The sequence below is a fragment of the Polistes dominula genome, unplaced genomic scaffold, assembly GCF_049000335.1.
Source record: "Polistes dominula isolate Pdom_NZ unplaced genomic scaffold, Pdom_raw_medaka contig_79, whole genome shotgun sequence".
Classification (NCBI taxonomy): Eukaryota; Metazoa; Arthropoda; class Insecta; order Hymenoptera; family Vespidae; genus Polistes; species Polistes dominula.
In genome coordinates this window covers 5,997,041-6,011,027 of record NW_028300916.1, presented here as the reverse complement: position 1 = coordinate 6,011,027, position 13,987 = coordinate 5,997,041, and the positions used below count along the sequence as shown (strand labels likewise).

The following is a 13,987-nucleotide window of genomic DNA, read 5'->3' as shown; positions in this document are numbered from 1 at the left end:
GAACAGGTCAGATGAATTAAATTGCAGTCGATTCGTCGAGAGTTTTACGAAAGTGGATAGAAAATTACTTGCACGCTTTGTGCTCTTAATTATACTTACTTGATACGAGACACATATACATGTAGACATATTGGTATAGCTTTCGAACGTGCCGAAGTATTTTCCAAAGCGAGGTCGTTTCGTAATCCTACTATCACTTGGCAATCCGGAGTGTCACGTTTCTTGATCTAAGAAGGTGCTACGGAGAAAGAGAGTGGATTTTTCACATAAAACCTTTTCCTAATGTTTCTCTTTCGCCAACTGAAATTCACAGAGTTAGAACAACACATTCAAACTATTTAGTTTGATAGAATAATCAGTTCAATTTTCACCTGATTTTCACACTCATAACTACTCATTTATTTCGATGTGTTTAGTTTATTACATCATGGAAATGTATCTTGGAAATTGTTCTCTCTTTAAAAATGAATATTCGAAATTAATTGTACATCATTTATGAATCACCTTAATCTATTATTTTTCAAATCATATTTTTATCGCGACTTTTTAATAACGACTTTTCTCGAATTAATTGTTAATCTTTTGGTAATGTTTCTAAATACGCGTATAGTATGCTTTGAAGAAGAATTATAAGCGTGTGAAACGGGTTGTGGTTTGCCAAAGAGTGATTCCAATAATTGCGTCTAATCCTAAGGGTTGGTGACACGCGGCATCAAATCCCGTGCAATCCTTCCTCTTCCTTCACCCTGATGTACGTACGTTCATATACTGGTTCATAACAAAATGGCATTAACGATTATGAGTGGTGGATTTCTTTCAATAACAGACGCGTTACGCATATATGATTTATCTTTATTTTTCTTTTTTCCTTTTAACAAGGACCATACCTAAAGTCCATAATAATCCTTCGTGTCACGTACAGTCGATTCTAAGTCTAAAGTGAAATAATCAAATAATACAATTTGTAATATTAAAAATTCACACAGGCACATATATACTAGGATGTTTTGGATATTGCAATTAACGAAGAAAGTACATGTACCGTTTAAATTAATTCCACAAACGATGACAATATTTTTAGGAAGGAGATACAAGAAATTAGGAAGTATAGTACAAGTTTAGTATATTTTTTTGTGTGTATTTTTCTCAAGGTCGGATATCTACCCATTGTAAGAAGAAGGCAGACCGGAAAAATCCAGCATGGCCGTCGACGGTTAACAGCCAATCGTTGCACGTACGCTGATGACAGCTGCGCATCCCTCTTTGATGGTATAAGTGCAAAAGTTAGAAAGAGAGAAAGTGAGACAAAGATAAAATGAGACAGCTTGGTCCCTTTTTCCTCTTGGTTTTGAGACAAGTAATGTGGTGGTGCTCCCTAACTTTCTGATTTTTGCCTTACGAAGTCAGCCATTGTCAGAGGACTCGTTCGTGTGGTCTTAAGGCATAGGTTGTACCTTCTTTTTAAAAAAGGGGATCCAGAGAGATTGTCTATTTCAATACACACACGTGAACTTTTTTATCGTCTTTCAAAGAGCAAACTATCGGGTTGCGTTCAAATCTTTTCTATTTTGATCTATCAATTCGACCAAGTATTTCTAATCCTCTATGGATTTATATATTAAAAGATATTTTATTTCTTTTATTTTATTTATTTCTAACGTTTTTTTTTTACAAATAAATCATCCTAAAGTTAAACAAGACAACCGAATTATATATAAACATTAATATAACAAATGATAGTTGTGAGACGATCAAATAAAAGGCTTCAAGTGAATCTCGATGGTAACGCGTTCATTGGAGGGGGTTCTATTTGGAGTGATCGACCGATATAATTTATTCGGACAATGAGTATAGGTCCTCGTTGATCTACTCTTCCGACCCCCAAGCTTGATATAGATAGAAAGAAAGAGAAAGAGAGGAATAGAGCATCAGTGTCATGTACGGTGATGAGCCCCTCAATGACAGCGAGCAACATAATCTGTTCCCATCGGGCAAGTAGACATAATGGGCCGAATCGACGGTAGACAACAATGGTAGGGCATTTTACAGGAGCCCGCTTGGAACTTGAAAAAGCCTTGCGTCCATATACCCTTCGACTAAGAACGTAGAAAGAGAAAGAGAGAGAGAGAGAGAGAGAGGGGGGGGGGAATGTTAGGGGTAGGCGTTAGGGGTGATTCGAGAAAGTGGACCGTTTTTCTCGAGGGTGGTGACAGTATTTGGTGGCAATGGTGGTCGTAAATGGCGTATTCGGTGTGTACCCACCTTCATTCTTCGTTGAGCTAGGTTATCTGAAAAACGCTTAGCATAGCAAGAACCTAAGCGCGAAACCTTTTACTTTATTAAATTCCTCGCACGAAACTCACGGATATATATATACCTATATATATTCGACATGAACCGTGGCACGTGCAAATATTCCCTTCCTTTCTCTCCATACAATATTTAGAGGGTAGAATTTCAATTTCTTTTACATTTGCTTTTTGCTCTTTGCTTTGCTTTGCTTTCTTATCCAAAAGTCACTACAATTTGATATCTTAAAAAACAAACTATTGAAATAATTTATATATATATAATCTTAATTTAATTTAATTATATTATTGTAAATAGATGCATTATAATATTTGATGCTTAAATAAATTATGGGTTAAGGAAAAAAAAACATAGGAATCTTATGTAACATAGTGACGATTTGAAATAAGAGTGGGGGTTAAGGGTTAAAAGGGGTGGTTGAGACAACGCGGCAGACTAGCGATCACCTAAAACCAACCCCCCGTTTGTCCAGTGTGTTCGCTAATTGACTAGAATGCCGTACGCGTATGGAGCACATTTTCTGTTTTGTTACCTCAAAACAATGGTGACAATACGTCGATCGTGAAGTGGCCACTCTTAGTCAAAGCTTCGATAGAGTTTCGCGGCTCCCGAGAATTCGATAGAAACGAAATCGAGATGGTAACGTCTATGTAGATTTGTGTGTGTGTAGTAGTAGTAGTAGTAGTATAGTCGAGTAGGGTTGTTTCCATTGTTCAACATCATCCCCGTCTTACCGCCACCACAGCCGGCGCAATTACATCCTTTAAGTGCCATTGTATCGCCATTGCGTTTTGCTACTGTTACAAATTACGATTCCTTGATAAAAATACGTCACTGTGTGAGCGTATTTTATATGTGTAAGATAAAAAGTAGAATGGGGTCAGGGAATTATTATTTCGGGTGAGACGAATTTCATTTTACGTCAGAGTTTCTCAATCTTTCATCACTAACGTTTATGTCATTCATTTTTTCATTTTATTATTCTGAAGAAATTAATTAATTATTTATTTATTTTTTTAAAGTTTATTATTGGATTAATATTATTGAATAATCATTATTTCTAATTTAAAGAAAATTAAACTAGTCTATCATTGAACTAATTAATTAGATACTATATTTGATTTGAAAATTTGCAACAAGTAAATATATAATATGTAATAATTTCTAATCGAAACTGTGTTCACCCTAAAAAAAAGTTGGGACGGGCAAGGTGCTGATATTTCACCGGTGGGAACCACTTGTTCACTTTTAATGACCCCCGCATACACATACATACACATGTTAAACATAACGTGTATATATATATATATATATGTAAACTTTTTGATACATGATTGTACAATCGTCGCTGGGAGGTCTCTTTTATTTAAAGCGAAGGAATTCAACGGGTTCAACACCGTTCTCTACTCGACGACATTATATTCCTTATTGTTCCTCATAGTTCTTGTTGTTTGTTGTTGTTGTTGCGATTCCACTCGGGTGGCTGGCTTGGTCTCACCGAGTGAAGAAAATGGTATAAAAAGAAAAGAAGAGAGAAGAGAGAATAATGGAAATAATAGAAATAAAGAGAAGTACTCACGATTATTATTCATTCGTCCGGAAACTGCTACAGTGTATTACTTTTTCAAGAGCGGGTTGCCCTCTTTTGAGTCTCGAGAAACAACTTGGACACTGGGCCGATCAAAATTGTAACATACGGTTGAGTGGTGAGTGTTATTAAATCAAGATGTTAATTGCATCCAACCGATATACTTTTCTCTTTTTCTTTTCCTTTTATTTTTATTTTCTTTTTTTTTTTTATTTTAAACCCTACTCTCTCTCCTATTTTTGTCCCAAGTAGCATAATTTTCAGACCGTCCAAATTTATAATCCCCTCTCTAAATCCCTAATTTTTAAAATAATTCATAAATTTCATTTCTTATATCCCTTTCGTCCTATTTTCGTCGTTAGTTAAATAATTTTCAACAATTTGTCTACAAATTTTTTTTTATACAATTTTTTTCGATTTATTTATAAGCATTTTCAATAGAAAAGGGGTTGGAGAAAGTAAAAGTGAGAAATAGAAAATCTTGACTATATTATAGTGATCCTTTTGAACAGGTCTTTCAAATTTCTCTCTCATTCAATTCTCTACAATATTTTTGATCACTCTTAATCTATTACGTAAAACAACAAACTATAATTCATATTCTAAAATAACAATAATAATTTCAAGTAAGAAAAAAGATTATTAGTTTTATTTTTTTGTAGGAACAGGTCCACGAAATCAAAGTTTGAAAAATACCGATTCAGAAGCGGACACTGTTTACCTGAGTAATTTGTCAGTGTACAATGTATAACAGAACATTTTTTTGTTGACTTTGAATCTTCTGGTGTGCCTTTAATCCTGCCTTTCATCTTTGTATTTTGGTTTAAGGTATCCCTTTTAACCTATGTTAAACCTATCCCTGTCCTTCCTTCTTTCCTTTTTTATCTTCTTCTTTTCTTCCTCGTCGACTTTTCTTTTTTTACTTGTTATTGACATCCTTTGTAAAATTCCGACAGTTTTATTATTTATTATTATTAACAATCATCTTACAACATCATTGTATTATATAGTTTTTCTACTAAAATAGTTTATTAAAAATGATATTACATAGAATAAAGAATTGTCGTAGAACATTTTTTATATAATTAATATTTTTATGATTCAAATAAAAGATTTGCAAATAAAAATTGTAGATGATAAAATGGGTGATAAAATCGATAAATGTCGATGTAAACAAAATTTGGAAAAATAAAAACGAGCTCACGAGTTAGTTTAAACACTTACCATTAGTGAATTCGGTCATGTGAGTTAGAAGAGCATACTCGAAGTTCCTTTGGAGTCGAACACCGTATTGGGATTCAGATCTGGGCTCGAACCTGGGCTTGGGTTCATTCTAAGTCCCGCATACTTTTTCTTTTTTCTTTCTTCTTTCTTTCTTTCTTTCTTTCTTTCATTCTTTCTTTCGTCGAAGTATGTATTCCATTCGTGAGAATATTTTGTCACGCTTTTCATTCTCGAGTATATTTATACTAACTTTTTCTATTGCATCTTTCAAATAACTTCTTTCATCGAAATAAAAGCTGAGATTTACATTTTTTTAAACCACGCTACCATAGTAAAGAAAATAGAAAACAAGAAATATAAACAAATAATTGTAATTTGCAATTTTTTCTAAAGACAATATATAAAATATATCTCTTCCATCTATAATCATTACAAAATGTTTTATAATATATTTTTTTCTTTTAAAAATATTAACAAATAAATAATTACAAAAATTCGTCGCGCGCGTCGTCTTCTTTGTCATTCATTATTTGTTATAAGATGATTTTTTAACTAGGAATTCTCAAATTTTACATACACAGATACTTATCTTTCGTTTCTCAAAGTTTTCCTTTTTTCTTTCTTTTTTTTTTTTTTTTTGATGTTCCGAAATGAATGATTTACCCATCACATTTCATTTGTTGTTGATAATTACACGTCATCGGTCAACCAAACTAAGAAATAGTTTCCAAATGTATGGACAACCTGTGGCGGAGCTACCTTTTGTGCAACGATTATCGTTCAAATCGCCGTAAAATTTTCGTTAAAACGGCCAGCATTGTGTATACACGTTTAAAAGTAGATGTGTGTGTGTGTGCGTGTGTATGTGAATGAAAGAAAAGTCTGATCGGAACCAGGTAAAGTTTTTCCTACCTTTTTCACTGTTCCATTTCTTCTTCTTTTTTTTCTTTTTTTTTTTCTTTTCTTTTTCTTCTTTCGGAGACTCCTCTTCTCCCCATCCATTTCTTTCTCTCTCTATCCCAGAATCGAGAACTAAACGTAAAAAAACAAGTAAGATATAAAAAAAAAAAAAGGGAAAGAAAACTCAACACATTTTCTTATGTACTTTCATCTTTTCCGAAATAAATTTTATTTCTTTTTTCCTTTTTTTTCTCGTTTCTCTTTTTTTTTGTACATTATCGTTTTATTTGTTTGTCAACAAATCAACAAATTCGATTTACATTTAACGATTATTTTTATGCATATTTTATCACTTAAATATGACAAGGGATTAATTAAAGTAAATGATATGTGAAATTAACTATTGTTTTATTTTTATTTAAACAATATAGTATTTAATTATTTGTATCATTTTTTTGTTTCGATTAAATCGAATTAATTTAACATAGCTTAACGTTAGGATTTTTTTCATTCGGAAAAAAATAAAACTTTGGTTTAAATTCGCTTACTAATTTTTATTTCGTCATCTTATACGATTCTATAATTACCATATTTAAATGCAGACTCACATTTTTTATTCATTCATATATTTTTATAACGTCGAACGTTTCAACGATTTTTTTTCTTAATTTTTAGATTTTAAATCTGTCATTAACTATTTTTTTTGTTTATTTTTTTTTTTACATCTTTAAGTACACATTTCGTATTTTTTTTTTCCTTCATTGGTTTAACAACTAAATCTAATGTAACTCTAATAATTAACGCTCATATTTATAATTATTAACTATTATCACTAATTAATACAAGTATTATTATTAATATTAATATTATAATTATTATTATTTTTATTAATAATATTATAAATATATATATATATATATATTTTTTTTTATGTGTATATTTACATCGTAGTTAGTATTGCATTCGATGTACCACATAGGTGCTGTAACATAATCGTCAAAAACAATTTCAATTATAAGCAATACTCCTTCTTCTTCGTTTCCAAAATTATTCATAATAGATAGAACAGAAAAATATTAATAATATTTAATAAACAAAAACAAAACTTTTCTGATTTAATCAATAACAAAATACAACTGTAATATTTAAATGTTATCATTCAAAAAATAAAATGCATTAAGTAGTCATGGACTAGTAATTTATTAAATGAAAACATTTATTCGTTTTTTGTTTTCTTAATTAACTCATTTGAACGTTTCGATGTTTATCTTTAATCCGTTCAAAATGAAAACTAATTGATAATAATTAAACAATTTGTGAAATTATTGTTTGGAATCGGATCTGTACATGTCGCAAATGATTTTTTCCATTGGAATGTGTCCGATAGTTCTTTTGAAAAAAAGTTCGGTAATGGCTTGGGAGGAAACAGATTTTAACGATGGCAAGAGTAATAAAACTTTTCTAAGCCTAAGTATACCCAAAGCACCGCTTAATCTTTGTCCAAGAGCTAATTGTGCACTGTCGTGTAATCTTATGATCGTAGCTGCACCATTTGATAAATTTCCATTGTTGGAGGAAGGTGATCCCGAACAACTGTTTCTGCTACTTGATATAGGATAATTGTCAATACCAGTCTTAAACAAGACAATTGCTCTGACACACGCGTATTCGTGTTGATCGAGATTGACTTCGGTAAAGCCAGCAATGGTATTCTTAAAATTCGCTACTTCGACAGCTAAGTTTTGTTCTTGGGGACCACCACCGCGTAGCATCAAAGGTGTTGGATCTAACGTTGGCAACAATTGTGCTGTAGCTAAAAGAAACAATTCTCTCCAAGATGATTTCAATAATATCAATTGATCTTCCAATTCTAATTCAGTATTTGCTATTAAATCTCTTGTCCATTTGATATTTAAAAATAATAATCTAGCTGCTTGCTCGCAAATCGATTCCACCGTGATCGTTGATATCAACGGGTAGATTGGTAACTCTCCCATTGTTATTGGAACCTTAAACAACAAATATACAAAACATTTAGTAATTCTATTTACGATGTTAATAGTATAGTTTAGTTTAATGATTAATATATGTACTTTAGGTACACCGAGGATGTTGCAATAAGCTGGATGTGGAAGTTGATGATGAGGCGTAGGTGGTGCGACGGATACTCGTGGTTCCGTTGGTGGTTTTGGTAATGCAAGATCTAAGGCTGCACTTGGTTGTTGTGGTACTACGCTACTCATCATTTCTGGTTCCTTGTAAAAAAATGCCATTTGACGACGCAAAGTGGAGTTACGTGGGCCACGTTCGTGTTGCACGGCTAAAAAAATACAAAATGATGGTAAATAAATTGGAACACAAATCTATCTCTTTATATACAGAGATAATTCCCTGTTTAAAGTATTTTATTGTTAGGTTATTGCAAGTACTTGAAAAATTAATTTACCATCTTTGTTCATGCCAGCTTCGATGCATTTGGCCAATCTACAAGCTCTGCACTGATTACGATGCGTCTTATCAACCGTACAACCACCCTCGGATTTGGCTTTACAAACGTATTGTCGATTTCTTCTTATTGACCTTTTAAAGAAACCAGCACACCCGTCACAGGCAAATATACCATAATGTTTGCCAGATGAATGATCCCTACAAACCTTGCACGGTATATCATAAAGTATCCGACCTGTAAACAAAAAAGAAAAAGAGCATAAAAAGAATAAGAAAAAAGAAGGTTAATCTGTTAAAAAAAAAGAAAAAAAGAAATCTAACACAAAGACCTTTTAAACGGAATTGGATCGCGTGGACATATTTTAGAATCGAATATGGATTGGTGGGTATGCGAATAAACGTTTTCCATTGATAAAATGTTAGAATGGATGATGATTGACGTTAATCTTGTTCGATGAATACAATAAAAGCAGCATATTTTCCTTGGGAGACTCGTTTAGCAGGCAAAACATGAGTTCAATTTCGAATAATGTGTGGTGTTGAAAGGAAATATATCGTGAAATATCAAGAGATTGATTTGTCACTATGAACTTGTCTTCCCCACCCCGTTGATGTTTAAAAGCCAGTACACACCAACCACGTTCTTCTTCTTCTTCTTCTATTTCTGCATAGCCCTTTAAGTATATCAGCAATAGCAACAGCAGCAGGAACAGTGCAAAGGGTGTACACACACTCTACCCAACTATAACGTTTATAATAGACGCGCATCAAGCAACACACTCCTCTCCTCATCATCATGAACTCCGCCTACGCCATTGAAACGAAAGAGATCGTGAATAGGAACCTCAATGGACCGGATGTGGTAGATGCATTCAACAACGATTTTAAGTGAGCAGTAAGAAACACGACACTTCGTACAAATCATATCGCACCATCTCTCTATTTCTATTTCTTTATTCTTCATTCTCAAATCTTTCTTTTTTTTTCTTTTTCATTTTCTTTTTTTTTCTTTTTCACTTTCTTTATCGATATCTAATACCTTTCTTTCTTCTCTATATAACTACTACTAATCTCTCTATTTTTTTTTCTAAATACTAAAATGTTGATTTTATCGGATTGTGCGTAGATTGATCGGTATGTAAACCGTGTGTGCATACGAGATTACATTTATTAATAAAAATATTAATACACAAAATAATATAATATAATAAATTAATGTAAAATTGATTAAAATGTTATATTAGTTGTGTAATTTTCTTTGTACTTTTATTTAGTGAGTTCACAGAGATTATAAAAATGTTGTATTAGTTCATAAAAGAAAGACGATAATTGGCTTTGTAAATTGTAACAATCATCATCGGTTTCAGGAATAGATAAAAGTTTCGTACAAAGAGTCGAGTTTATAAGCACTCGACTAAGAATTGTCAAGAGGTATCCTGCTACGCCTATGCATATATATGTAGCCTACATACACGTATGTAGAAAATGTATGAGTAGTCCCGGTTCATACCGAATAACAGGGGAGAAAACGTTTGCCGCCCTTTGCGATTGAAGCCCTTCTCTTCTTCTTTCCCTAGTCGAGGGAAAGTTTCAAGCGTACGCATGTAGGACTCGCAAAGCGTGCAAAGCTTGCAAAGCGTGCCACAGAATCACGCGAGCTTTTCTCTTTTTCTCTTTTCTTTTTTTTCTATTTTTTTTTATATACGCGAAAAATGACTGCATGTCAATTTGCATTCGTTCTTCGTAGAAAAATCCTCTTCTTTCATTTATGCAAAAAAAAAAAATAATAATAAAAACTAAAAAATATCTATATAAGAATGTTTGCAAAAGAAAACAGAAAATGTGTACGTATTTTTGTATAATCGTGGCAAACGAGATAAAAAATGATGTGTTTAATCTTATAGGGAAAAGAAAAAAAAACCAAACATAAGTGTACGTGTGGTATGTGCGTTTGCGTATGTAGAAACTAAAAAAGAAAGAGGAAGAGGTAAACTAATGCCTATGTGTATGGATACACGTAGATGGGAGTGGAAGGAAGAAGATGGGGTGGGGAGGGATGAAAAAAAGCAATAGTAATTCGCGATTGAATTTTTCATTCGTATATGATAGGTTATGTTTTAGTGGTGGCTCTTGAAGTCCATCATTTTTCCACTGGCAACTACTACCACACAACACATCGCGTATTCTCAAAGTTTCATATGGGATTTTTAGAATGGCAGTGATAGTATTGAATATAATGCATTATGGGTCTCTCTCTCTCTCTCTCTCTCTCGTAAAACCCTCGAACGGCGTTATTACCTACGTCGATGCGCGAAAGCTCGCTTCGTCGATTAGGTTTCATGCGAGAAAGTACTGACATTAAATCCTACACCACCCTCTTTTTCTTTTTCTTTTTCTTTTTTCTTTTTGTCATCCCGTATTCCCTGAATAGAATGAGAAAGACCAAGAGAGAGAGAGAGAGAGAGAGAGAGAAACGAAATGTAAAATTTTGCTACTACCTTTACGTGACAATAAAGAGTGGGTGGGGTCAAGGAAAAAACGAAACGAATGAATGAATTTTTTAAAGATTTAACGCACGAGTGAACAATGCGAAAGATCTTATACCAATCGATTCTCATTTAAATTGTTTTATTTAATTTCTTTTTTTTATTTGTACTATTATCCGATATTTACGAAAGATTCGTTGATTTTTGTTTTATTTTTATTTGCATGAGTTTTGTGATTTTGGTTTGGCTCGCGATTTAAAAAAAAAAAAAAAAAAACAAAGTCGAAGCAAAAGTTTCTGACCGTCGGCGGTTACCTCTAAGGGTGAAAAAAGGGGTTGTGGGTCGTAAAAGACACGAAGGAACCGGGGGTGTGGTAACGAAAAACTACAAGAATTGTCAATGCGCTTTTACCTTCGCTGAAATTATACTCCGCTATCTAGTTAATTATAGGATTAAGTTATATTCCTCGACAACTTTTCTATCAGTTTCAACTTCCCTTTTTTTCTTCGATTTATAACGTAAAAATTACGATTAATTCTAAAGTTGTTAACTTGCCCCTCTATATTTAACAAATTTTTTCCAATATTTCCTTTATCATAAAAAATATTTAATTGAATTATTTATTAATCAATTGATAGATTTTGTATTAAATATATTATTCAATAATATAAATTGTTGAAGAATAAAATTAAAAAAAAAACACAATCCCAACATTTGATTTAAGTGCATTAAAGAAACTTTTACAATAAAAAAATGAGAGTAAAAAATAATTGAAAAATGATAAAGTAAGAACAGGTGAAATTAGAATAATTACTATGACATCATCGTATATCCTAAAAAAAAAAAAAAACAAAAAACACGATCGACCATATCGTTTTCCGGACCATCAGGTGTGTTTGGATAACGTAGGCGTTACTGAAGCATGGGAATTTTCTGACATGTGTTACCAGTCATATCGATACGTGTTATCGATGTCATTCTCTTTCTCTGTTTCTCAACATTACCTAAGTGTACACACACACACACACACACACGTATGTGTGTATCCATAAGTTAGGGTGCGAGACGCGTTTATTCGTCATCTGCGAGTTTCGCTCAATTCTACCCCTACCACTCCTTTCAATCATCAATTCCATTTTCAACACGGTGATCAAACAATGTGATGCATACTTTATGATGATGATTGATATTTTTTCTATTCTTCATTTTCATTCATTCAAAAATTTTTCCTCAATGGGTTTATTGTTTGATGCTTTTAGGTTTTTCAATGGTTAGGATACACTAATAGTGACAAATGCATTCTTCTTGTTCGGGTTTTTCTAAATTTAGGAACATCTGGAAATGGTTTTTTTTTTCTATATGGTAGTTCTGTGTCAGATTTCTTAGCATATTGTTCCTTTCATTTTGGGAAAAGTGTTACATTTTTTTCGAGAATAATAAAACTTCTTTTCTATAATCCTTTAGAAAAAAAAAAGATTAATTTTATTATATGAAATTTTCGTTGAAGTATTATAAAAAAACTTGTATAAATTGATATTTCATTTGAAATAAACAATAATATTAATAATTGATATTAAAAATAAAATAAAATTAATTGAACAATAGTAAAATGATTGTTGTTATTAATAATAGCGTAGGTAATTTAAAGAAATCTCATCAACTAACGGAGATTCACGAGCAACTGACGGACTATAATGATCAGTGATGCATAGCAACCTGTTAGCTCACCACCCACACCCTGATTCCCTTCGCATCGCGGAAACAATTTCACCATCTGTCATCATTTTCTCATGGAAGTGTACACCACCGTCGGAGGGATGAACTGGGTGAATATCGTTTAAATGTCTGTCCAAAATTTAAATGCCACATGCTTTTTATTTCACACGAGATCACAGGATAATATCCTGTGTCCTGAGAAACTCAATAGAAAAATGTTGAATGAAATAGTTCATATTTAAAAATACCAAAATGATAAACAATTAATTTATGCGTAATCATTATTTTAATTAATCTCAAATCTAAAAATATGTAACAAAAAGTATTGTAAATATATGATTTAATATTCAAATTATTTATATTGTCGAATAAATTATAAAATAGAATTTATATAATTTTTTTTTAACCAAGATTATTATGATTATACGAACACGTGTGAAATTATTACAAGTAATAAATCACATTTTTTTCATTTTCACTTTTGTTTGAAGAAATTCATAAAAGGTTGAATTGAGAGACACATAATAAAAAATATATTCTGATCAAAAAGATACTATGAAAAAGGAAAAATATTCAAAGGAATAATAAATACTGTCGTGCATACTTGTTTTTTATACTTTTTATGTTCAAATTGGGTATTAGTTTCTGTACGACATAGTGAGAACATGCTGAACATGCTAAAAATAGAACAGGTATAAAGCCGTCGATTTCTGTTGGTAGGTTAGCTCGTACGGTCAAATCATTTCCAAACGAAAAGAAGAAAAAAGGATAGCGAATAAGAAAAAAAAGAGAAGAGAAGAAAAGAAAAGAAAAGAAAAAAAAGAGACAAAATTATTTTAAGATACACTTTTGAATACTACGAATACTTAGCAACCCTTTACTTTCGGAATTTTCCATACCTTTCCACAAAAGACATGACACAATAGAAGAAAAAAAAGCCCTAAATGTTCATTGTTCCTCAACCTTTTCAATGCTTACGTGTTATATATATTTATAATGTTATAAAAATATCCCGGATTAAAAACTTTGGATAACTTTCTAAAATAGAATGTGAAAGTAGAAATTTAACATATTCCGTTATTGTACAAATTTTGTGACATCAGTTGTAAAAAATTATAAGTTTATCAATAGGAATCATATGAGATTCATGGCACATTCATATGTTTGAAAAAATATTTAGAGTCTTTTGTTGTTAAAAAAATGGATTTACTGCAACTTCGTTCGTTATAACAAGTACGCGAAAAAGGACAGTAAACAATATTAAATATTAGTGACAATTAGCACTAAAACGAATAATATTATTTATTTCGATAAA

The 13,987-nt window shown here is 31.8% G+C and overlaps 1 protein-coding gene across 3 annotated transcripts; it reads right to left on the bottom strand.

The window, feature by feature from the left end:
• Positions 1-6,550: 6,550 nt before the first annotated feature.
• On the bottom strand, positions 6,551-9,252 carry tll (nuclear receptor subfamily 2 group E member tailless). 3 transcript variants are annotated; one of them, XM_089170722.1, is made up of 4 exons: positions 9,104-9,252; positions 8,469-8,705; positions 8,116-8,342; positions 6,551-8,031 (listed from the first exon to the last, which is right to left on the bottom strand). In XM_089170722.1, exons 2-4 carry the CDS (start codon positions 8,479-8,481, stop codon positions 7,345-7,347), a joined length of 927 nt encoding a protein of 308 aa, XP_089026848.1. In that variant the 5' UTR covers positions 8,482-8,705; positions 9,104-9,252; the 3' UTR covers positions 6,551-7,344. The 3 variants fall into 3 exon arrangements, with proteins under 3 accessions (XP_089026848.1, XP_015177694.2, XP_089026849.1); XM_015322208.2 differs by having other exon boundaries at positions 9,108-9,244; XM_089170723.1 differs by lacking the exon at positions 9,104-9,252 and adding an exon at positions 8,800-9,092.
• Positions 9,253-13,987: the final 4,735 nt, after the last annotated feature.

Bases quoted from the DNA above. Each gene is read 5' to 3' on its own strand.
- tll (XM_089170722.1), bottom strand. The intron at 8,032-8,115 runs GTACATATATTA...TTGTTGTTTAAG, and splicing joins ACATCCTCGGTGTACCTAAA to GTTCCAATAACAATGGGAGA.